General features: G+C 35.7%; 2 protein-coding genes across 2 annotated transcripts; both read left to right on the forward strand.

The window, feature by feature from the left end:
- The first annotated feature begins 6,868 nt into the window (after positions 1–6,868).
- LOC127543407 (olfactory receptor 1361-like) lies at positions 6,869–7,870 on the forward strand. The gene has a single exon (XM_051969480.1). The coding sequence runs from the start codon at positions 6,923–6,925 to the stop codon at positions 7,868–7,870; it is 948 nt and encodes a 315-aa protein (XP_051825440.1). The 5' UTR covers positions 6,869–6,922.
- A 14,952-nt stretch (positions 7,871–22,822) lies between these two features.
- Positions 22,823–23,764, forward strand: LOC127543415 (olfactory receptor 1361-like). Its single transcript, XM_051969491.1, has one exon. It carries the CDS (start codon positions 22,823–22,825, stop codon positions 23,762–23,764), a length of 942 nt encoding a protein of 313 aa, XP_051825451.1.
- Positions 23,765–26,237: the final 2,473 nt, after the last annotated feature.

A 26,237-nucleotide genomic window follows, 5' to 3' on the forward strand; every position in this document is an offset into this window, starting at 1 on the left:
AATGTTTCTTCCTTAGAAAAGATCTAGAAACACAGAGAGATTTCATTATTTTTAACACAGCAGTTTTGGGAAAATAAATTGAACTTGAGCCAATGTTTTGCCTCAAACAAGCTCCCTTGCTAAAGGGCTGGCCTAGAGAATGGACAATTATTTCAACATTGCTCTCTAACAAGGAACTCTGGGAATTAGAGCTTAGAGTCTAGGGACTTCCTAGAAAAAATACCTGTAACACTCCTCATATATCCTTCTCAGGCACAGAGCTGAATCCTGTTCTGCACATGACCTCATCCAAAACCTCAAAACCTTTTTCATCTGCAAGATTTCAGCACTTGAGGTAGCTCCTTGACTGAAACATTCAGCTGTGAGGAATCAAGGTGAGATAAAGTAGCTGAATCTCTCAGGAACAGAATGAAAATCCCAGGTCAAACAATCAAATAGGAAGGTTTTCTGTTTATTTCAAGGGGAATATTTCACACAAAGTAATGACTGAGTCTCATAAAAACATAAAAACTTGATCCTTGAAGAGTCTTAAGAAAATAGAACAGGACAACTGAAAGGACTCAGAAAACATAGACTGTCAGGAAATGATTTAGAAAAAAATTAGAATGAAAAGACATCAAGATTTATATTCCAAGGAAAATAAAATATTCAAGTTCAAAGAGAATTTAGCAACTAAAACATGAGACACATGAGGCTAGAAAGGCTCTTAGAACACAAAATGTTCAAATTTTAAAGGACCTTCTGACACAAAAGACAGAAAGTCAGATTTTGAAAAGACTAGTGCATAAATTTTCAAATGTAAGAGTAAGATAGGATATGGAAAGCAGTAATCATGTATACAACACCTACTATATGCCAGGATCCTCATCCTCTTCGAGGTAAGTGCTGCTATAGTTCTCTCTTTACAGCTGAACTGAGACAGACAGAGAAGAAGTGATTTGCCCAGGATCACCCAGTCAGGAAGTGTTTGAGGCCAGATTTAGAGTCAGACCTTCCTGTCCCCAGTTCTAGCCCTCTATCCATTGGATCACTCAGATACAAGAAAGGTTCTTAAGGCATAGAACATAGAATGTTCAAATAGCAGACAACTTAAAATCAATCAGTATTTATTAAGAAGTTAAGATATGCTAGTCTCTGTATTCTGAATGATGGAGATATAAAGATAAAGATCAAAAAGCCCCTATCCTCAAGAAATCCTCATTCTGACTCAGTAGACGGTATGTACAGAAATATATACAGAATAAATACAAAATTAACAACCAGTCTTTGGGAGAGACTAGAATGCTTGCTGATGAAAGCATCAAGAGAGTATGTAGGTAAAAAGTGGCTTGACCTGAGTTTGGATGGAAACCAGGGATTCCAAGAGGAAGAAGGGTAAAGGTAGCGCATTCTAAGCAGGGAACACAGTCAATGTAGAGGCACAAGGAAGGACATTTGTAGTTGCTGTTGGTATTTGGTTTGTCATTTTTCAGTGTGTGGGTCTGTGAACCCATTTTGGGTTTTCTGGGGAAAGATACTGAAGTGCTTTGACAGTACCTTCTCCATCTGATTTACAGATGAGGAAACTAAGATTAACTTGCCCAGGGTCAAATAGCTAATAAGTATTTGAGATCATATTTGAACTCAGGAAGATAAGTTTGCCTTATTCCAGACCTAGCCCTCTATCTACTGCACCACATAACTGCCTCAAAAGAAATGATATGAAGGGTCACATATGTAAGGAAAAAGTAATGAGACCAGTAAATATGACAGTGAAATATGAAAAACATTTGTTTTTCTGTTAATTTACTTTATGAAGAAAGGTGACTCTTTCTAAAAGGACTAAAATGCCGAATTCAACTTGCCTCTCTCTTATCCTAGTAAAAGAAAGGAAGGTCAGAATAGAATGAAAGTGATAATGAACCACTGCTTTCCCTATACAAAATCTGCAGGATTCTGGACATAGAGAAGCTGAACTTGAATTGGCAACAAGAGTCAGGACACGGAATTCATGGGAAAGACTTTAGACCAAAGAACAGATCATAGGCCTCTGGACTAAAAGATCTGAGAATAAAGAATGGGAAACCCAAAACAGGCCACCCATCAAAGAAAAAACTGAAAGAAGGGCATTAAGTACAGAGAACACTGATCTTTAATGAAATTGAAAGGACTTTAGAACAAACATATCATACAGCTGGAATATCAATACTGGAAAGAAACATAATATTAGAATATCAAACTTGGAAAGTATCTCATAGACCAGCTTGTTAAAGAATCTCAAGTACAAAAATGAATAGTTCTGGGTCACAAAATCTGGAAGATCTGGGGATGGAGCCTAAAATCCCTGAATGATATGCCAAAGGTATTTCTACTACAAAATGTTGCCTCTATTTCCCAAATATGAAGCTTTAGAGAAGAAAACAATATCTAAACAGGAACAAGGAAATTGTCCTTTTCTAATTTTCAGTTGGGATGATGCCCTGATTCTGAATAGGGATGGCAAGAATTCTTGATCATTTTCCTTCTATGCTAAGCTTCCTTCTTTTTATCAGGATAATAGAAGAACAAGTTAAATTAAGCATTTTTGTACTCCTTTGTCCTTGCCTTGATCCAAGTAATTAAGCATCTCATTATCTTAGGGGAAGTAATGAAAGAGTGCCATGATTGCACCTCAAAGGATCTGGTCAAAGTTGATGTAGTATAGTGAATAGAATGCTGGACTTTGAACTGCAAAGACTGAATTCAAATCCTGAGATATTTATTGACCATGTAGCCATGGTAAACATACTTTTATAGAGATAATTGATGTTGCAAGGAATAAAACACTAGGCCTTGAATCAGACTCTTAGACTTAAGACTCTTCCCCCACATAATGTGCTCAGGAATATGGGACTCTGTCATCCTAGTGGAAATAAGGAGCCATTGATTATTTTTGAGGAAGCATTCTAGGAATAATAATTTGTCAGATTTTTTGGAGAATGGATTGGAGAGGGAAAGACTGAAAGCAGAAAGACCAGTTAGGAAGCTATTGCAGTAGTTTAGGGGAGACGTAATGAGAATCTGAACCAGCATGGAAGCTCTGTGTGTTAATGGAGAAGACAAATTTGGGAAGTGTTTCTAACAGGGGGTTTTAAACTAGGCACATAGAGAGACTTGAAAAGAGTTCTAAATTTGAATAAGAAAAAAAATCACATCTTTATATTTGCCAGCATCTCACTGAAATTTAGCATTTCATACAATTATTTGATATTATTTAAAACCTTTTTCTGAGTGGGAGCCTTATCGAGTCACCTTACAGTTAAAAAAATAGTAAGATAAAAGATACAAGAAATGTTAAACGTTAAATTTTTGGGTGAATAAAATCATTGAATCTCTTAATGTCATACCCATAGTAATACAGATATACTAAGTATTGGGTTGTTGGGAAGTCTAAATGAAACAATATATCTCATTGCTTTTGGACAGAACCTCAGGATGTGAAGTCTATTAACATTCAAGTATTATTGGTGATTATGATAATCACTATATTGAAGTAAAGGCCAAAACTCAACCCCTTTCTAAAGCAGGAACCTCTCCTCCAATGTTCATGCAAGTAATCAATCATTTTAAGAAATCCAGATTCTTGACTTTTGATATAGAGGTCACAGTTAGAAGCTTGAGGCAGCGGAGTGAAGGTGGGAAGAAATTCATCATGTAGTCCAATCTATCCCTTAGAAGGAATCCTCTCTATAACATATCTGTCTATAAGTACCCTGTCCTTGTTTCTTGTTGGCTCAAAATTCTTATGAATATTTTGAATGAAGTGAAAGATGACACAAATAAATTTTGGGGATGATGAAACACTTCAGAAAATGACATATATTGATGACTGAATCAGGATTCAAAAAACTCTGCAAAGATTAAATCTAAAAAGTTAAGCTTTACTAAGACATCTTCAATGTTTGAGAGCTCACTACATTCAAAACTAGACTGACATTGTAGAATCATCTAGCAACAGCTCTCTTTGATGTCCACTCTGATAGCAAGAGAAATTTTTTGAATACTTTACTAATACCTACATGCACTGAATTGGCCATTATGGCATAATCTAGCTATCTATTAAAATGTAAAAAAATTAAAAGAGCTTAGTTTGATCTGAGCTCTTCATGAAGCTGAACTGACTCTTAGTCACTACTCTCTCTTAGAATGTTAATAAACCATCTATTCAATCATGACTAAGAATTTGGTGAGGAATCAAAGTCAAGGTCAAAATCCATTACTGTTCAAAATCTATCTTCTTCGTTGACTTCTTTGACTAGTAGAAAAAGATTTTTTTTCTTTATCAAATCTTAGAGCATCTCTCCCATTATCTATAATCTCTCAATAATCAAAAGCAATGGTTTGATATTCATGTCCCCTAAGAATTTACAGATCCTGGGTTGTAGTTCATCCAGATCTGGTCACTAGGGAATTAACTATGGGCAGCCAGATGCTCCTTTACCATACCTTCACTTTTCTTGATTTTTAGCTTCATTTTAACAATGCATTTTCTAGCCTACAAAACCAGTTCTTTGTCTAAAGAACATGCAATTTGTCAGAAAAGAAATCATATAAGATTTCATTAGTCCTTCCTTCTCTCCTTCATTTTCATCCTGAACAACTTCCCTCCCCATCCCTTCTTTTGATTTCTTCTCCAAAAAAGATCTCAAAAAGTCTTTTTCATTTTTGATTGATACCACTATGCTGAACTTATTATAAGTTCCAGGATTCCTGACAAAAAGCCATATCATGGATATGATAGATATCAATATCTATCCCTTAACCTTGTTTCTATCTTCTAAGCATATGTTTTAAAATCTGAGATAATTGATTAGTTCCAAATGAACAGATTTTGGTCTCTTTAAACAAATATCTTATTTTTACTTCACCACAACTGCTTGAACCTTAAAAAAATTATTGCTATATTTGAATTTTTTCCACTTTGTAACTATCAGATAATGCACGCAGGTCAATAATGTTTTGAGAACCCAACAAAGCCTTAACTAACATTTTATTTGTCCATTGTAAACTGCATAAAATCTGCCCTCAAAACAATTTACTGGGGAAAAAAAGATATATATTGATACCTTTTGTTTTTTGCACAATAGTCACTTCTGAACTTACCCTTCCATGAAAAAAAAAATGTAAAGTAGATTCAGTAGTATCAGACTTTATATTATAAGGTGAGAGTATTGTTGAAGTATTTAAAAATTCCAATTATTTTGAATTTAAATTTTTTAATTTTAATTTTAAATTTAAATAAGTTCTTGTATACGTAAAATCTTTGCACCCCAAAATAGAAAGAATGCAGAAAATTTGGGAAATGTTTTCATTAAATCTCTCAAATAAGATGTTTTTGGGTTGGAATATTGCTATGGTATAGGAAATGATGACCTGGTTGATTTAGAAGAACAATGAAAGACATGAACTTAAGAAGGAAAATGTGAGCCATCTTCAGGAAAATCAATAATAGGAGGAAATAATCATAGTGGAGTTTTACATATATATGTAAGAATATGTGTGTATGTATGTATGTATATATAGAAAGAAAGAGCATGTATGTGATATCTGTGGATATAGATATAGATATGGATATATATACACTTAATTATAGATTTCTTTAGGATAAGGGGAAAATGAGAGGGAAAAAATAAAGTAAAATATGTATGATGACTGCATTAGCACCCTGGATACCTTAGAATCAGCTGGACTCAGGATAAACAAAAGTCCTTGATCTTTATTCTTGGTTTTTAGAGATAGGATTGAATTAGATGGAAGCAGAATCTCCTTGACTCTTGACTCTCTCTCTTCTTTGTCTCTTGCCCAGAAATGATCCTGGCTAGTCTTACTCCACCCCCTATATACACCAATTATCGAGCCAGCACAGGATAGTGGGAAGGGCCATTTTCCAAGCATATGCTTATAGAGTATTGTCCAATAGGTAATTAATCTTAAGTGTTCAAATGGACCTCAGTGCATCAACTCAAGAGTTTCAGACCTTTACAAACATACACAACAAAGAACAAAAGAAACCAACTAGAAAGCAAAGCTGGACAACTCTGAAAACAATAAATGTTACAATATTCATTACATAGGTTTTCTTGAGGTAGAAATTTGTTGTTTTTTTTATCAAAATCCTATTATATGGTCTGCTGTGTACAAGACAACTTTTTTCATTTTGCATATAAGTTTAATTTTTTTTAATTTACCAAAGACAAAATATCCTTCCAGATTGCATCTTGGCTTTATAAAGAAAAACAATTAGTTAATATCACTCACAAACCAAAGAAGCTGGTATTGCTCTATTTTCACCAAGTTAATTTTTCTGAAGTATAATTCTGACAAAGACTCTTCTCAAAGAGCTCCAATGGCCTTCTATTATAACCAGGAATGTATATAAACCCCTCTGTTTGGCAGTTAAAGCTCTTCATAGCCTCACACTTTCTCACTCTTTTTTCTTGCAGGATTCCAAATTGAAAACAAACAGTCTGGATTATTTCACAATGCCATGAACAATCCTTCAAAATGCCTCTTTTCCAATAGTTTCTCCAGCAATACCCACACCTATTTTTGAAGTTCTCTGCCAATTTTCAGGATGTCGGATTTCATCTCATTTACATTTCAATTCCTTTGATTTATCTGAAGCATGTTTCATATGATAATTGATACTTTATAATTCTTCTGAAAACTTTTTCTTCATATATTACGATTCATTACTTGTAGAATGGTGCTTGTATATTATTATCAATTTCTTGTTTATTTTACATTTCAGATGATGAGTAGTGAGATTTCATGCTTTCCCACTCTTCTGTTTTTCTTCTATTTCTATTTTTACTAAGGTTTTTCCTCAAAAACATTCAAGTCAACCTTGAATGAGTTGTAAATTCTTATTTTATTCTTTCTATATTTGCTTCCATACAGACACATGGAAGGGGGAAATCAGTCTGCAATCTCAGAGTTCATCCTTCTGGGCCTTTCAGACCAGCCAGAACAACAGAGGCTCCTGTTCTTCCTGTTCCTCCTTATGTACCTGGTCACAGGGCTGGGGAACCTGCTTATTATTCTGGCTATTAGCTCTGATCCCCACCTCCATACCCCCATGTATTTCTTCCTCAGTAACTTGTCCTTAGTTGACATCTGCTTCACCTCCACCACCATTCCCAAGATGCTGAATAATCACATAACCAAAAACAGAACAATCCCTTATGCTTGGTGCCTATCACAAGTATTCTTCAATATTTGGTTTGCAGGGATAGATAGTATCCTCCTTGCTGCCATGGCTTATGACCGTTATGTGGCTATTTGTGCCCCTCTACACTATAGCACAATCATGACTCTGAAGGTCTGTGCTCTTCTAGTACTAATATCTTGTTCTTGGTCCTTTATTAATTCCTTGACAGTCACCGTCTTGCTGACCCGACTCTCCTTCTGTGGCCACAATGAAATTCCACATTTTTTCTGTGACCTCAGTCCCCTTTTGAAATTGGCCTGCTCAGACACTTTCATCAATGACTTGATGGTCTACACAATGGGAGCACCAACAGTATTTTTCCCCTTTATTGGAATACTCATTTCTTATGGTTATATTTTCATGGCAGTAATGAAGATCTCCTCTGTGAGTGGGAAGCAGAAAGTTTTCTCTACCTGTGGATCCCATCTGACTGTGGTCTGTCTCTTCTATGGGACAATCATTGGGGTATACTTCAGTCCCACATCCACCCATACAGCCCAAAAAGATACAGCAGCAACAGTGATGTACACTGTAGTCACCCCCATGCTGAACCCTTTCATTTACAGCCTAAGGAACCAGGACATGAAAAGAGCCTTGAGGATGCTTATCCCTAGGAAACCAAGATTTATTATAAGACTATGAGATATCTTTCTGAGCTTTGATGCCTGTGTTCCAGACAACAATCCCAATTCTGTGAGAGAAAATTGGCAAGGAGTCTTCTCTAGTGTCACATGAAGTCAATTGGTTCCTATCCTGACCTTCTGAGATGACAAGTACAGAACTGGACCATTTGTCAAGATTTGTAGTTCTAGTGCTTTTCTACTGAGGCAATTGTGATTATCTAGTGAATCACACTGAGATCATTTAATGACTCAATTCTGTATCTGGCTCAGATCCTTTCTATTCAGTTGTGGGTCTAGTCCAATTTCTTTCTTATGAGAAAATTGTATTCAGTTGTGGAAATTGTGGGGAAATATTACTGTATTATTTAAACCTAACCTCACATGACTGGGGAGCTGGACTACCTCTGTCTATCTGCCTTTTGTTCAAAAACCCTTAACAAAGGATGCAGGTTACACTGACCAGAAACCAAGCCAGATCGAAAACTGATGTAAGAAGTTTTCTCACCATTTTACATCTCAAGCAAACCATGTATCTTGTCTGAAAACTAGCCCCATGTTGATCTGTCAATTGTGGTTTCCATATTCCTTTCATTGAATCTAGATACTTGTGGGGAAGCAAGACATCTCTATCTAATTTCAGGAAATTGGATCTGTTTAATCTACTCCTCCCTTCTTCAGACACATTTCAGACTCTACCTATTAAAGGATTTAGCAAGTCAAGCCAGGTTGAGTTAGAACTCTGATCTCCTAGACAACAGCCTTTTAGAAAAACTCTCTAGACTATGATGGCTGATCTTTCACTGAGAGATGTCTTTGCTGAAGACTGCCCCCTAACACCTCTGGATCAAGCTTTCCTTAATCTCAATCTTCTTCCCATCTAAAGTAAGGTTACTCCAATGTTACAGGGGAAGATTAACCCACACACTGCTGGAAATTTTCATACCTATTCTGAAGGCTGAGAAAGGATTACTGCCTTGAAAAAAAAAAAAAACAGGTTCCAATAATAGTAAGATATGGAAAAATTCTGCCTTGGAAAAATAGACATGAGACTAGAGAAATAATGTGCTGTTAAATTGAGATTTAGGAACTCTTTAAGAAAGTTCTTTAGGAAAATTCTTATTCACTGGGAATTTCCCAGACAGAACTAGAGAGGGTAAATAAAAGAGAACTCTTAAGTTAGGCTAAGATACAAATAACATAATAATTTCAAGATCTATGTGGGGAGACAAAGCATAAAATAGAGTCAAAAGATTGATGATATATACCTACTTGGGGAAGGAAAGGTAGCAAAATTCTGAGAATCATAAATACAACTGAAAGGGGTATGAATCCTAGCTAGCTTTGATACGTACCAAAAATCAAGATTCCAGGAGACATTTACCAATGGGAAAAGGATGGCAAGAACAAAGTTATATCCCAAAGCAGGAAGGCCACAGATACTGAGGAAGATCCAGAGGGAGAGGAAAGCTGAGGAATTGGGACAAGGTCCTGAGGATCAGAAACAGACCCAGAAATAGAATAAAATAATTGGGGTTATTCTTTTGTTTCAAGAAAAGCTCAATGAGTAGAAGAGGTAGAGATACAACCAGAAATTAAGATGATATAAAACATAACAGCAATAAAAATTAAAACTGATTAAGTAAAATGTAATAAGGAAATGAGATTATTCTTAAAGTCCCTTTCAACTCTGACATTTTATTATTATGTAACTATTATGTCCTATTTTTATGGACTTCAAAGATTATAGAATCTAATCTCTAATGGAGCATGAATGGCTTCTATAGCACCAATTTTTAAAATCTCTTAAATACCTCCCTACTGATACTATGTAGATAACATATAACTAGATAAACAAAAAGTAAGACATAAATGTCATGGAATTTTATTGTAAGGAACAATGTATATAAAGATATCTGGAAAGACTAACATGACTAACACATAGTAAAATGATTTAAGAAAACAATATTGAAATTACTATAACCATGTAAAGGGAAGGAATGACTATCTCAACATAATTAAAAATGGATACTGAGAAATTGGAAAAACCAAGCTCAATCCCAAGAAGAAATAAAAGACATTTTCCTCCAATTTTTATTAAGATGATAAGGGGTGTAAAAAAGGCTTATACTGTGCACAAAAATGTTCAAAATGTTTGGAGGTATATGCTGGTTCATTATCTGTTTTTATATAAGATTTTTATATAAGATTTTTTGTATAAGATTTTACACACTACTGGCATACCCTTTAATTCTCAAAGTCAGGCAATCGTAGAAAGAAGAAACAGGGACATTAAGATACTCCTCCAAAAACAAAAGAAAGGGGAAGCCACAGGTAACCCTAGAGAACTTCTAAATTTAGTTCTCTATACCATTAATTTTTAAATCTTTGATAAAGATGCACTGGCTCCGGCAGACAGGTTTTATAACCCATCAGAAGAGCAGTGTCCAGTACGAGCAGCTCCACTATCTTTAGATAATCGCCAGGTAATGTGGAGACACCCAGAAAGTGGTGAATGGAAGGGACCAGATAGGCTAACTGCTCGGGGGAGAGGGTTTGCTTGCATCTCTACATGTGGAGAAGGAATCAGATGGGTGCCAACGAGCCACATTTGCCTTGTCCATCGCAGAGAGATGGACCAGACCCTTGAAACAAAGGAGAAGACCCAAGAAATATCGGGTGGTTCTGTTGCAGATTGTGCTCACCATTGAAAGAGCATAGCTGACAATGAGACTGTTAAAAAGACTCTTAAAATCTTCAGAAATCATTGGATTTCCTAACACAAGATGAAACTGTTTTAGTTCTTGAAAAACCAGCAAGAATCCTTGGATTCCCTGAGATGAAAAATTGTTGATGAGACTTTTTGCAGTACTTCAGAGCTTACAGGAATTATTAGATTCCTGGCACATGAACTAATGGACAATGGATTCCTTATGGACTATTTCTAGGACTTATGGACACGGATAAATTTTCAGGTTGATTCATGTTATTTGTTACATTACTACTAGCCTATGTTATATTGCTATGTGCTTATGTAAATTATGTATAATGCCTCCCATATTGATGGATTTATGTATACCATGTATATCGGTTTCAAAGTTCTGGCCCATATTGATGGATTTATATGTACTTGTTTCTAGTGAGCCCCTTCAGAAACCCGCTAATCTGATTTGACTTCCTATTTCCTTTGGTGTTTTCATCTCCCTTCCTGAGGTGTCAGGGAAGGTGTGATCACCTTTTTTGGAGGGTTCTCACCTCCTTGAGAAGTCAGGGAGGTCATGACCACCCTTTGTTCTAAAACAAAAGAAAGGGGGAGATGTTGGAATCTTTACAAACTGCTAACTCATTAGAGTTGATCTGATCTTACAAGAAGATGTTTTTGTCTCTAATATAGCCCAGTTAGTTTAGAGCCCTCCGAATATCTCCAAATCCAAAGGTTTTGTCCTTTAGCCTCTGCCTCTGCTTTCTTCAGCCTCCAGCCAGCACAAAGATGGAATGAATCTCTTGTCTCCTTCACTTGGGGCTCGGCTAGCTTTCTGGTGAATCTTTCAGACCAGCTTAGTCTCAGTGCGGGGTGTGCAGGAGCCCAGCCACCAACCACAGTGGTGTGAGATGAAGATGAATCTGGTTGTCCGCTGAACTCTCGACTGGTAGCTTCTTCCTCTGAAAACTCTTTCTTCTGCCACCAGCCAGCCAAGTGGAAAATATTCCTTCTTGCCTCGGAGAGAGGGCTTCTGGAGTAATTCAGCTGAAATCTTTCAAAGTGCTCTGTGTCTGCACTAGAGTGCTCCTCTCCAACCAGCTGAACTCTCTTTTTCGACCAGCCAGCCAAGTGGAATATATTCTGGAATAGATCTCTCTTCACTGGCCTTATATCTGACTCTTCTGAGAGAATGGGATTATGGGTTTTCTCCCATAGTGTTCTCTAGCCCTAAGAGCTTTAAGGGAGGTGTGAATTCACAAAGTTACAAAGTTTACTTTGTGAAGCTGGCATACTTGTGAACTCCAATGAGTAAAGGTGTAAACACAAGCATTGTACTAATTAGTTCTACTTAGTACCTTGTTTCAGGTTCTGGCCCAAAACATCTTCTTGTAAGATCAGATCAACTCTAATTAGTTAGCAGTTTGTAAAGCTTCCAACATGTTGTTATGTTGTTACTGCTTTGTTGTTGCCCTGTAATATTAAGCCGCTTTTATAGATTTTTCTCCACCATCCTTTCAAAGGTTCAAGAAAGGACTTTTTATTTAAAAAACAAAAAGGGGGAATTGCTAAGCTATGGGACTCTACCAAGAAGGAGTACCAAAGCCACCTTGATCTTTGGTGCACAATAACTTTTCTGCCACGTTGCAGAAACACCCTTGTTGAGCAAGAAGCAATGATTTGTGATCATGGGAATGGGTGATCCAGAGGACACAGCCAGTGGCTCTGTGAGCAGGGATGCCTTAACAGGACCTCTCGCCTATGAGCAAGTTGTTGAATTGCTGGATTGGCTCTTTTCCCATTGGCAGATATCATGCATCTGCAAAGCCCATGAGCTGCTTCTCTGAATGGTGATTGGAGATTGTTCATGAGCTGATCACACTTACAAAAATGTATATCAACAAGGCTGTATGGCATAATAAACTGGGGCTCTTTTCACACTCTATGAGTCTTTCACCTCATTCATCTTGCCTCTGAGATCAAAGGGCTTATATGCTTTGATCTCATAAAGATGTCCACAAGAATCAACCATGATGGATGTGGCTCTTTTCAATGATGAGGTGATCCAAGGCAATTCCAATAGCATTGGGATGAAAAATGCCATCCAAACACAGAGAAAAATCTATGAAAAGTTAACGTGGATCAAAGCATAATATTTTCACTTTTTGGGGAGGGAAAGGAGGGTTGTTTGTTTGCTTGGTTTTTTTTTTCTTTCTCATGTTTTTCTCTTTCTCTCTTTTTTCCCTTTTGATCTGATTTTTCTTATACAACATGACAAATAGGGAAATATGTTTAAAAGAATTGCATATATTTAACCTAGATCACTTTACTAGCTATCTTGGGGAGGAGAGAGATAAGAGAAAGAGGGAGGAAAAATTGGGACACTAAGTATTAAGCAAAAAAAAAAAAATGTTAAAACTATCTTTACATGTTTTTGAAAAATAAAATACTGTGGAAATTCTTTTATGTTAGGCAAGTTTATTTTTTAAGATGCCTTCCTTTTAGCATAGATTCCTGCTATTTTCTACTTTTTACCTGTAAGAAGTTTTAAGGCAAGATTTTCCCCTCTTTCTTTTTATCCTAAAGTTGCCAGACATAGCTTCTTTTTTAAATTTAATTATTAAAATATTTCCACAGTAGAATTGTTTGAGTGACTAACAGATCTTTGCAGAATTTTTAGTAATTTATACTTCTGCATTTAAACCCATTGGTAATTGAGGAATGTGTCTACCCCAAAGACATGAAGACTTCCCCTATCTGAATAGGTAGATGAGAAGAATTTGTTTAAACTACCATGAAAGGACCTAAAACAGGTTGTGTGGAACCCATAGAATTTGGTTAGATATCAAAGATACTAAGGTAATTCACTGAACCCTGAGCCATCACCAATTGTCTTTAACTTTGTCTTTATCACTGGACTTTAATACTCTGAAAGATAGAAAGTGAAACTATGTCCTTCAACTCTGCCTTACTTAAATCCAATTTATGCAAAGATCAAAAGATATCACATATATATTCTTTTTATCATTTTTATCTGTCTCAAAGTTCTGTGGTGACAGGTAAGTAACGAAGCAGCAGATGCAGATACACTGGGAGCTATAGACACAACCCTGCCCAGAACATAGGGTCATCTTCTCATTGGATTGAAGCAGCAACAGTAAGTTTCAGTAGTCCCCTATGTACCTTTTTTTTTAAATCTGCACTGCTCACTTCCTGGCAGAAGAAAGGTGCTAGTTATAGCTAGAATAGTGTGGCAGGAATATTTGCTATAGTCAAAACACCAAAAAATGTGCAAAAACTTTTACAAAGATGATTCCATTCACCACTGGTACATAAAATGTGTGCATTCTTGAGGACAACATGAAATTCAGTAGATCTCTTCTCATGAGAGAATTCTCATAGAGCAGGTATCATACATATCCAACTGAAGCCCTGAGTGAAAAAAGGCAGGTGAATAAAGACCAAAGTACAAAAATCAGAGGTAGATACATGTTGGGTTTTTTTTTTCTGGAATGGCTGCAGTATTGGAAGCACAGAGAAGTTGGCAGAGGTTTTGCAATTAAATCTAATTTTGTCAACAAACTTGTATATCTTCCAAAAGGAAGGAAAGACAGACTCAGAACAATGCAATTGTCACTTGCAAGAAAGTGACACAATAAAATCATCACCATCATCAGTGTGTATAATATATTCTCACCATAACAAACCCTAATGGGATCATTAAAAAATCTTATGAAGATCTGGACAGAAGAGGACAAAATTATAATTCTGGATGACTTTAACACCAGAGTATATACAGACTATCAGACATAGCTGGGAGCTTTGGGAAGGAATGAAGTCAGAAACTGCAGCAACAATGGTCACTTACTATTGAAGTCTTTGGTGTTTTATGATATTCTCATTATCAACACTGTCTTCCAATAAAACTTCACAGCAAATTTTGGCATTGAATAGATGCCCTCATAAGAAAAAGAAACAGAATACAAGAATAATGAAGGTGATGTATGACACAGATTGCTAGACCAATCTTAGGTTTATCCTTTCCAAGCTGAACATTCACATAGCCCCAAAGCAAAGAGAAAGAAAGAGCCAAATTTCTCTTCAGGTTAATAAAGAAGAAAGATTCTGGGAAGAAGTTTACATGTTGGAACATTCATGCCTCATTAAGGAATAGCATTCAAGAGTTTAGATTGAACTTGAAAGATACTTTCCACAGATTAATAATATTCGAGGAATCTGATGGGTATAATTCTACCCTCTCTCTGAGGAGAGGAGAATGGCCATCCTCTGGCTTCAACTTCCTGCTTCTCCTCCTGGCAGGAATCAAAGTCTCTTTTAGAGAATAGAGAATGAAGAAAATGCTGGTGATGTCTATTCTTGCCTCCATGTGAGCTACATCTAGGTAGAATCATGCGAACTTGCTCAGGGTCACATAAACAGGAAGTGACTGAGATCAAATTTCATATCAGCTCTCAATTTACTATTCTCCCTTTGAAGTGACAAGCATAGTTCACTCTTTTTCAGGAAAATGTCTTCCAAGCATCCAAGCCTAGGTAACTATATTTAGTCTATCAAGTCATTCTTTCAGGTAACAGTGGTATTCAGAAGAAAAGTATTCATTGTCCTCATACCCCAACCAATAGTATAAGTGTTTTATCACAAGATAGCCCTCATATATGTGTATATAGCAAAAATACTTTATGCATACTTCCCATTTTGTCACCCAGAATATTTTCAAAATGTGTGCCCAAGAATCAAGACATAATAAAACTAATAATTTTTTTTATAATTTCAACAAGAACATTATGTTTTTTAAACTGCCTTTTTTTTCATGAAGTGCATTAAGGTGGGGGGAGCGGTAGCTAAATAGTGCAATGAATCTAAAGCACCAGCCTTGAAGTCAGGAGAACCTGAGTTCAAATATGACCTCAGACACTTAATTGTCCTAGCTTAGGTGTGTGACTCTGAGCAAGTCACTTAACCCCAACTGAAGAGGAAGAAGAAGAAGAAGAAGAAGAAGAAGAAGAAGAAGAAGAAGAAGAAGAAGAACAACAACAACAACAACAACAACAACAACAACAACAACAACAACAACAATAACAACAACAACAACAACAACAACAACAACAACAACAACAACAACAACAACAACAACAACAACAACAACAGCAAGAAGAAGACGTTAAGGTGAAGAATACCAGGATCACTGATGGGGTCTGATGTTGCATGCTAAAACTTAGCAGGTTTATTCACCATTACTTTTGTACTATCCCTGTCAGTGTCAACCCACTTCCTATAAGAAAAATTATGAGAGTGAAGAAAGGCATTTAACACTGAAAGTTTCAGCATTAGTGATATTTTTGTACAAAGCATTCACACAATAGATCCTCTGATGATTATTTGATCTGAATGAAGACAAGCAAAACAATACAATCCAAACAAAAGCACACAAGTGGAAATTCATCTGTTTACAAGATGAAAGCAGAATTCTGCATACAGACTATTAACTCAGTCTTCATGTTTGTGGTGAAATCTTTAACTTATATATATCATAAATTTATATGATAGACTAGCAGACACTTAACACTGATGTCCCCCTAAATCAAAACAAAAATGGCAAGTGGCAACACTTTTGAGAATTTAGGGAATATTGTTTCCTCTAAAGCCTACCCCAAACCCCAAAGAATTTGTACATTTGAACTTAGAAGACAAAGAACTGGAACACAAGAGCAGAGGCATTCATTAGCCAAAGCTATATTATCAGACCAAAAAGAATGCCATGGATACTAGAGATGGAGATTTAGTCACCTGGAACTATTGCCTCCTTCCAGAAAATAATAGAAATACAAGAATCATGACTCAGTGATCGATAGAAAGGCAATATTGACTGGCCATACCTATATAGAGATACTAAAGGGATGGAAAGCAATACTGCACAGAAAATAAAGAAAGTTATTAAGGGAAGTGCTAAGATGGAAGGGTAACCACTGAACATCCTTTATCCATTGATTACATTCCATCTTCTGAAATCTAATGTTTCTTCCTTAGAAAAGATCTAAAAACACAAAAAGAGATTTCATTATTTTTAACACAGCAGTGTTAAAAAATAAATAAATTGAAAATAAATTGAAAAATTAATTGAACTTGAGCCAATGTTTTCCCTCAAACAAGCTCCCTTGCTAAGCTGGCCTAGAAAATGGACTATTACTTCAACATTTCTCTCTAACAAGGAGCTCTGGGAATTAGAGCTTAGAGTCTAGGGACTTCCTAGAAAAGTACCAACAATACTCATATATCCTTCCTCAGACAGCTGAATCCTGTTCTCCTGCTCATGACTTCATTCAAAATGTCAAAATCTTTTTCATCTGCAAGATTCCAGCACTTGAGGTAACTCCCTAATTGAAATTCTCAGCTGTGAGGAGTCATGGTGAGACAAAGTAGCTGAATCTCTCAGGAACAGAACAAAAATCCCAGGTCAAACAATTAAATAAGAAGATCTATAGAGGCATCTTCTGTTACTTTCAAGGGGAAAATCTCACACAAAGTAATGACAGAGCCTTATAAAATCATAGAAACTTAATCCTTAAAAGAACTTAAGAAAATAGAACAGGACAACTGAAAGGACCCAGAAACATAGTTAGATTGGAAATGATTTAGAAAAAAAATTAAAATGAAAAGACATCAAGGTTTCTATTCCAAGGAAAATAAAATATTCAAGATCAAAGAGAATTTAGCACCTAGAACAACAGAGACACATGGGGCTAGAAAAGATCTTATAAGATAAAATGTTCAAATTTTAAAGGACCTTCTGACATAAGAGAGAGAGTGTCAGATTTTGGGAAGACTAGTACATAAATTTTCAAATATAAGAGTAAATGGGTTAAAAAAGAGTAAATAGTTAAAATGCCTTCCATAGAAGGCAATAATCATTTATACAACACCTTCTATGAGCCTGGATCCTCATACCTTTTGAGGTAAGTGATACTATAGTTCTCTCTTTACAACTGAAATAATTGAGAGCAACAGAGGTGAAAAGACTTGCCCAGTAATTATGGTCATATTTGAACTCAGAAAGATAAGTTTTCCTTTCTCCAGACCTAGCCCTCTATTTACTGCACCAGATAGCTGGCTCCAAAGAAATGATATGGAGGATCACATGAGTCAGGAAAGAGCAATGAGGCTAGTAAATATGACATTGAAATGTGAAAAACATTTGTTTTTCTGTTAATTTCCTTTATGAAGAAAGGTGACTCTTTCTAAAAGGACTAAAATGCTGAATTCAACTTGCCTCTCTTATCCTGGTAAAAGAAAGGAAGGTCAGAATAGAAGGAAAGTGAAATGAACCATTGCTTTCCCTATACAAAATCTGCAGGATTCTGGACATAGAGAAGCTGAACTTGAATTGGCAACAAGAGTCAGGACACGGAATTCATGGGAAAGACTTTAGACCAAAGAACAGATCATAGGCCTCTGGACTAAAAGATCTGAGAATAAAGAATGGGAAACCCAAAACAGGCCACCCATCAAAGAAAAAACTGAAAGAACTGAAAGGACTTTAGAACAAACATATCATACAGCTGGAATATCAATACTGGAAAGAAACGTAATATTAGAATATCAAACTTGGAAAGCATCTCATAGACCAGCTTGTTAAAGAATCTCAAGTACAAAAATGAATAGATCTGGGTCACAAAATCTGGAAGATCTGGGGATGGAGCCTAAAATCCCTGAATGATATGCCAAAGGTATTTCTACTACAAAATGTTGCCTCTGTTTCCCAAATATGAAGCTTTAGAGAAGAAAACAATATCTAAACAGGAACAAGGAAATTGTCCTTTTCTAATTTTCAGTTGGGATGATGCCCTGATTCTGAATAGGGATGGCAAGAATTCTTGATCATTTTCCTTCTATGCTAAGCTTCCTTCTTTTTATCAGGATAAGAGAGGGAAGTTAAATTAGGCATTTTTGTCCTTCTTTGTATCTGCCTTGATCCCAGTAATTGTTTCATATATATTATCCTGGGGGAAGTAATGAAAGAGTGCTGTGATTGCAACTCAAAGGATCTGATCAAAGTTGATGTGATATAATGAATAGAATGCTAGACTTTGAACTGCAAAGACTGAATTCAAATCCTCAGATACTTATTGACCATGTAGCCATGGTAAACATACTTTTATAGAGGTTAATTAATGGTGCAAGGAATAAAACACTAGGCCTTGAATCAGACTCTTAGATTTAAGACTCTTCCCCCACACAATGGGCTCAGGAATATGGGACTCTGTCATCCTAGTGGAAATAAGGAGCCATTGATTATTTTTGAGGAAGCATTCTAGGAATATAATTTGTCAGATTTTTTGGAGAATGTGTTGGAGAGGGAAAGACTGAAAGCAGAAAGACCAGTTAGGAAGCTATTGCAGTAGTTTAGGGGAGACGTAATGAGAATCTGAACCAGCATGGAAGCTCTGTGTGTTAATGGAGAAGACAAATTTGGGAAGTGTTTCTAACAGGAGGTTTTAAACTAGGCAACCATAGAAAGACTCAAAAGGAGTTCTAAATTTGAATAAGAAAAAAAATCACATCTTAATATTTACTAACATCTAACTGAAATTTAGCATTTCATACAATTATTTGATACATTTAAAACCTTTATTCTGAGAAAGATCTTTATTGATTCATCTTACAGTTAAATAATAGTAAGACAAAAGATACAAGAAATGTTGAGAAATCTTTTTTGGTGAATAAAATCATTGAATCTCTTAATCTCATTTTCTTCATTAGTAAAATGGAGATTACAATACCCATAGTGATACAGATGTATTAAGTGTGGAGTTGTTGTGAAGTCTAAATGAAACAATATATCTCATTGCTTTTTGATAGAACCTCAGGATGTGAAATCTATTAACATTCAAGTATTATTGGTGATGATGATAATCATTATATTGAAGTAAAGGACAAAACCCAGCAGGAATCTCTCCTCCAATGTTCATACAAGTAATCAGCCATTCTAAGAAATCCCAATTCTTGACTTTTGATATAGAGGTTACAGTTAGAAGCTTGGTGCAGGAGAAGTAACGGTGGGGAGAGATCCCAAAGAGATTATGTAGTCCAATCTATCCCTTAGAAGGAATCTTCTCTATAACATATCTGTCCTTGTTTCCTGTAGGCTCAAAATTCTTATGAATATTTTGAATGAAGTGAAAGATGACACAAATAAATTTTGGGGATGACAAAACACTTCAGAAAATAACATGTGTATTGATGATTGAATCAGGATTCAAAAAACTCTGCAAAGATGAAATTTAAAAAGTTAAGTTTTCCTGAGACATCTTCAAAATTTGAGAGCTCATTACATCCAAAACTAGACTGACATTGTATAATCATCTAGCAACAACTCTCCTTGTTGTCCACTCTGATAGCAAGAGAAATTTTTGAACACTTTACTAATATCTAAGTGCACTGAATTTGCCATTATGGCATAATCTAGCTGTCTATTAATATGTAAAAAAAAATTAAAAGAGTTTAATTTGATCTAATTTGTTTTAATTATTCATGAAGCTAAGCTGACTCTTAAATACTCACTACTCATTCTTAGAATGTTAATAAAGCATCTATTCAATCATGACTAAGAATTTGGTGAGGAATCAAAGTCAAGGTCAAATTCCATTATTGTTCAAAATCTAACTTCTTCCTTTGACTAGCAGAACAAGTTTTTTTTTTCCTCTATCAAATCTTAGTGCATCTCTCCCATTAGCTATAATCTCTTAAAAATCAAAAACAGTGCTTTAATATTCATATTCCCTAAGAATTTACAGATCCTGAGTTGTAGTTCATCCAGATCTGGTCACTAGGAAATTAACTATGGGCAGCCTTACCATATCTTCATTTTGATTGACTTTTAGTTTCATTTTAACAATGCATTTTTCAGCCTACAAGACCAATTCCTTGTTCAAAGAACATGTAATTTGTCAGAAAAGAAATCATATAAGATTTCATTGGTCCTTCCTTCTCTCCTTCATTTTCATCATTCTAGTCACCCTAAACAAACTCCCCCAATCTCTCCTTTTTATTTCTTCTCCAAAAAAGATCTTTAAAAGTCTTTTTCATTATTGATTGAAACCACTATGCTGAACTTATTATAAGTTCAAGGATTCCTGACAAGAAGTACATGGAACTGAGGCACACATTTCTTTCAAGCTCCATTCCTTACCTTGTTTTTATCTTCTGAGCATAAGTCTTAAAAATCTGAGATGATTAATTAGCTCCCAATGAACAATTTTTGGTCTCTTCAGACAAATATATTATTTCTACCTTACCACAACTATTTGAACCTTTAAAAATTTTATTCCAATAATTGAATCTTTTCCATTTTGCAATTATAAAATGATACACTCTAGTCAATGACCTTTTAAGACCCCAGCAAACCTTAACCAACATTTCATTTGTCCATGGAAAACTGCATAAAATCTGGTCTCAAAACAACTTATTGAAATATAGATAGATAGATAGATAGATAGATAGATAGATATCTTTTATCTTTTTCACTAAAGTCACTTCTGAACTTGCCCTTCCATGAAAAAAAAAGTAAAGTAGATTCAGCAATATCAGACTTTAAACAATATTATAAGGTGAGTGTATTGTTCAAGTATAACAAATTATGATTATTTTAAATTTAAAATTAAATTTTAATTTAAATAAGTTCTTTTATACATAAAATCTTTGCACTCAAAAATAAAAGGAATCGGGGCAGCTAGGTGGCACAGTGGATAAGCACCAGCTCTGAAGTAAGGACAACCTGAGTTAAAATCTGGTCTCAGACACTTATCATTCCCTAGCTGTGTAACCCTGGTCAAGTCACTTAACCTCAATTGCCTCAATAAAAAATCAATAATCAATTAATTAATTAAAATAAAAATTAACAAATAAATAAAATAAAGGGAATGTAAAAAATTGGGGGAAATTTTTCAGAAAGTCCATCAGATAAGATATTATTGGATTGGAATATTGCTATGGTATAGGAAATGATGAGCTGTTTGATTTAGAAGAACAATGAAAGACATGGACTTAAGAAGGAAAATACCAGCCACCTTCAGGAAAACCAATAATAGGAGAAAATAATCATAGTGGAGTTTATATATAGATATATAGATATGTACATATAGATATAAGAATATATGTGTGTATGTATACATATATATAGAGAGAGAAAGAGAATGTATGTAATGGATGTAGATATAGATATAGATATGAATGTATACATATACTTAATTATAGACTTCTTTAGGTTAAGGGGAAAAGGAAAGGGAAAAAATAAAGTAAAATATGCACAACAGAGAACAAAAGAAAACCAACAAGAAAGCAAAGCTGGACAATAAATGTTGTCTGAAAACATTTCTGAAAACAATAATGTTACAATATTCATTACATAGATTTTCTTGAAGTAGAAATTTGTTGTTTTATATCAAATCCTATTATATGGTCTGCTGTTTACAAGACAACTTTTTTCTTTTTTCATTTTGCCCTTAAGTTTAATTTTTTTTTTAATTTACCAAAAATAAAACATTCCTCAAGTATGCATGTTGGCTTGAAATAAAGAAAAAAAAAACAATTAGTTAATATCACTCACAAACCAAAGAAGCTGGCATTGCTCTATTCTCACCAAGTTAATTTTTCTGAAATGTAATTCTGACAAAGACTCTTCGCAATGAACTCCAATGGCCTCCTATTATAACCAGGAAAATATATAAACCCCTCCGTTTGGTAGTTAAAGCTCTTCATAGCCTCACACTTTCTCACTCTTTTTTCTTGCAGGATTCCAAATTGAAAACAAACAGTCTGGATTATTTCACAATGCCATGAACAATCCTTCAAAATGCCTCTTTTCCAACAGTTTCTCCAGCAATACCCATGCCTATTTTTTGAAATTCTCTGCCAATTTTCAGGATGTCGAAATTAATTTCATTTACATTTCAATTCCTTTGATTTATCTGGAGCATGTTTCATATGATAATTAATACTTTATAATTCTTTTGAAAACTTTTTTTCATATATTATGATGCATCATTTGTAGAATAGTGCATGTATATTACTATCAATTTCTTGCTTATTTTACATTTCAGATGATAAGTAGTGAGATTTCATGCTTTCCCATTCTTCTATTTTTCTTCTATTTCTATTTTTACTAAGTTTTTTCAGCAAAAAACATTCAAGTCAACTTTTAATGAGTTGTTGTAAATTCTTATTTCATTCTTTCTATATTTGCTTCCATACAGACACATGGAAGGGGGAAATCAGTCTGCAATCTCAGAGTTCATCCTTCTTGGCTTTTCAGATCAGCCAGAACAACAGAGGCTCCTGTTCTTCCTGTTCCTCTTTATGTACCTGGTCACAGGGCTGGGAAACCTGCTCATTATGCTGGCTATTAGCTCTGATCCCCGCCTCCACACCCCCATGTATTTCTTCCTCAGTAACTTGTCTCTGGTTGATATCTGCTTCACCTCCACCACCATTCCCAAAATGCTGAATAATCACATAACCAAAAACAGAACAATCCCTTACGCTTGGTGCCTGACACAAGTATTCTTCAATATTTGGTTTGCAGGGATAGATAGTATCCTCCTCGCTGCCATGGCTTATGACCGCTATGTGGCTATTTGTACTCCTCTACACTATAGCACAATCATGACTCCGAGGGTCTGTGCCTTTCTAGTACTAGTGTCTTGGTTTTGGGCCTATACAAATTCCCTGACCCACACCATCTTGCTGACCCATCTCTCATTCTGTGGCCACAATGAAATCCCTCATTTTTTCTGTGACCTCAGTCCCCTTTTGAAGTTGGCCTGCTCAGATACCTACATCAATGAGTTGATGGTCTACACAGTGGGAGCACCAACAGTATTTCTCCCCTTCCTTGGAATACTCATCTCTTATGGTTATATTTTCATGGCTGTAATGAAGATCTCCTCTGTGAGTGGGAAGCAGAAAGTTTTCTCCACCTGTGGATCCCACCTGACTGTGGTCTGTCTCTTCTATGGGACAATCATTGGAGTGTACTTCAGCCCAACATCCACCCACACAGCCCAAAAAGATACAGCAGCAACAGTGATGTACACTGTAGTCACCCCAATGTTGAACCCTTTCATCTACAGCCTAAGGAACAAAGACATGAAAGGAGCCTTAAGAATCCTTGTCACTAGAAAACCAGGATTCAGGATATGACTATGAGAAATTTTCCTGAGATTTCCTGAGCTCCACACAGTGTCCTAGACAATAGCCCCAGTGCTGTGAGAAAAAGTTGAGAAGGAGTCTCCTCTAGTGTCACATGAAGTCAATCTTTTTGACTTTATGAAATAATAGGTAGAGAACTGGACTAGTAGTCGGGATTCCTGTTTCTAGTCCTTTTCTACTGAATGAATTGTATAAACTGAGTGAACCACACTGACTCCACTTTATGATTCAATAGGCAATCTAGCTCAGTTATCTTTCTATTCACTAGTGAGTATAGTCTAGTTTCTGTCTTATGAGAAAATTTTATTCAATTATGGGATTTGTGGGAAAACTTTATTACATTGTTTAAACCTAGCCAGATATGACCGAAAAGATTATTTCCTTTTCCTACTGCTCAGAGACTCTTACCTAAGGAAATAGTTTCTGCTGACTAGAAACCCAGTCAGATTCAAAACTTGATGCATGATTTTATGTCTCAAGCAATCCATATGTCTTATTTAAAAACTAACTCTGTTGAATCAATCAGTTGTTTCTATGTTCCTTTGATTGAATATAGACACTTGGAGTCTTGGGAGGAAGGGGATAAGATATCTGTCCTTATATTCATGCCAGTTTCAATCTGAGAAAGAACTAGCTCCCAATCTGTTATGCAATTAATGTGCAATACTTAATAAAATAAACTCAGAACCTCAAATTTTGTTTCTTCAGACATTTCACATTCTACCCATCACAGCTTTTGCTAAGTCTAGACAGGTTGAGTTAGGACTCTGACTACCCCGACAAAGGTTTTTTTATAAGAACTCCATAGACTACTCTGGTTAATCTTTCACTAAGAGAATTCCTTAATGAAAGACCTAGTCCCTAAATACCTAGTCCCCAAGATCGAATTTTCTTTGATCTCAATCTTCTTCCAAGTTAATGGTAAGATTGACTCCCTACTACTACTGGTGAAGATTTACTCACACACTACAAGGAAAATCTTTTCTCCCTCTAAAGGTTGGGGAAGTATTAGTGCTTTAAAGTGAGTGATGGCTTCAAGTAATAGTAAAATACTGAAGGATTCTGCCTTGGAAAAATTGACAAAAAAAAAACCTAGAGGAATAGTATGTTGTTATATTGAAATCCCATTAGAGAAATTCATATTGGTCTAGAATGTCCCAAACAGAACTGGAAGGGGTGAATAAAAGATAGAACTCTTAAATTGTGTCAAAATATAGAAAAACCTAAATGAATACCAAAGTTGGCAAGAAAGTAGGACTTTTAATTATGGCAAGTTGCAGGTTTGGAGTTTAGACTTTCAATAGAAGATAAGGAGACCAGCAAGTATGTCTTTGTTTTGTTCTTTTTTCTGTGGGTTTTTTCCTTAGTAAAATGCAGCAAAATTATTGAGCTGTTCTAATTTCATTCCTTTCCCAATAAACCCATGTAAGGAGGACATAAAACATGCATCTCTGAGTTCATCCTCCTGGGCCTTTCAAACCAACCTGATTTCTGTTTTTCCTATTCCTGATTATGTACCTGATCAGTGATATGGAACCTGCTCATCATTCTAGCCATTAGAACTGACTCCCACCTTCACACCCCCATGTACTTCTTCCTCAGCAATTTGTCCCTTGTTGACATCTGCTTCACCTCCAGCACTGTCCCCAAAATGTTGGTTAACTACATATCTGGAAATAAAGCAATTTCTTATGTTGGGTGTCTGACACAAGTGTTCTTCTTCATCTGGTTTGGAGGAATAAATAGTGTCATCCTTGCTTCCATGGCCTATGACCATTATGTGGCCATCTGTGCCCCATTACACTATACCATGATTATGACCCAAAAAGTCTGTACCCATCTAGTAGCCGCATGCTGGTTTTGGGCTTGTATTGATGCCCTGAGGCACGTTATTTCTATGATGCCACTTTCCTTCTGTGGCTACAATTAAATCCCTAATTTCTTCTGTGATCTCGGCATAGTCTTAAAGTTGGCCTGCTCAGATACCTTGCTGAATGATCCTTTTTCTGGACTAAAAGAACTTGTACCTCACCTAGGGTTCCCCACTATCTGCGACCCTCTACACAGCTCCACAGGGAATACTTTATAGAGAGAAACAAAATGAAATTCTGCAACTTAAAAGCTAACTTGCCTGGAACACTGAACATTCTCCATTTTGAGAGGTGGACTTGAACCCTGACCTTCCTGATTTCAAGATCTACCTCTCTATTTACTCTGCTACACTGCTACTCTAAGAAAAGCTGACAATAAAGAGTTTAGATAAACATTGGAAGACTGTTAGGAACTAAGGCAGATATAGTAAATAGAAGCAGGAGAATAGTATATACACAATTACTCTTAACATGTAAATGATAGGGAGACCAGAATTCTATGTAATTATGAGAAATAACTGGGGAAAGGTATCATCTTGTTTTATTTATATATGGGAAATGTTGGATAGAGAATATTGTAGGTACCATCTTAA

This window comes from Antechinus flavipes, chromosome 1 (assembly GCF_016432865.1).
Source record: "Antechinus flavipes isolate AdamAnt ecotype Samford, QLD, Australia chromosome 1, AdamAnt_v2, whole genome shotgun sequence".
In the NCBI taxonomy this organism is placed as follows: domain Eukaryota; kingdom Metazoa; phylum Chordata; class Mammalia; order Dasyuromorphia; family Dasyuridae; genus Antechinus; species Antechinus flavipes.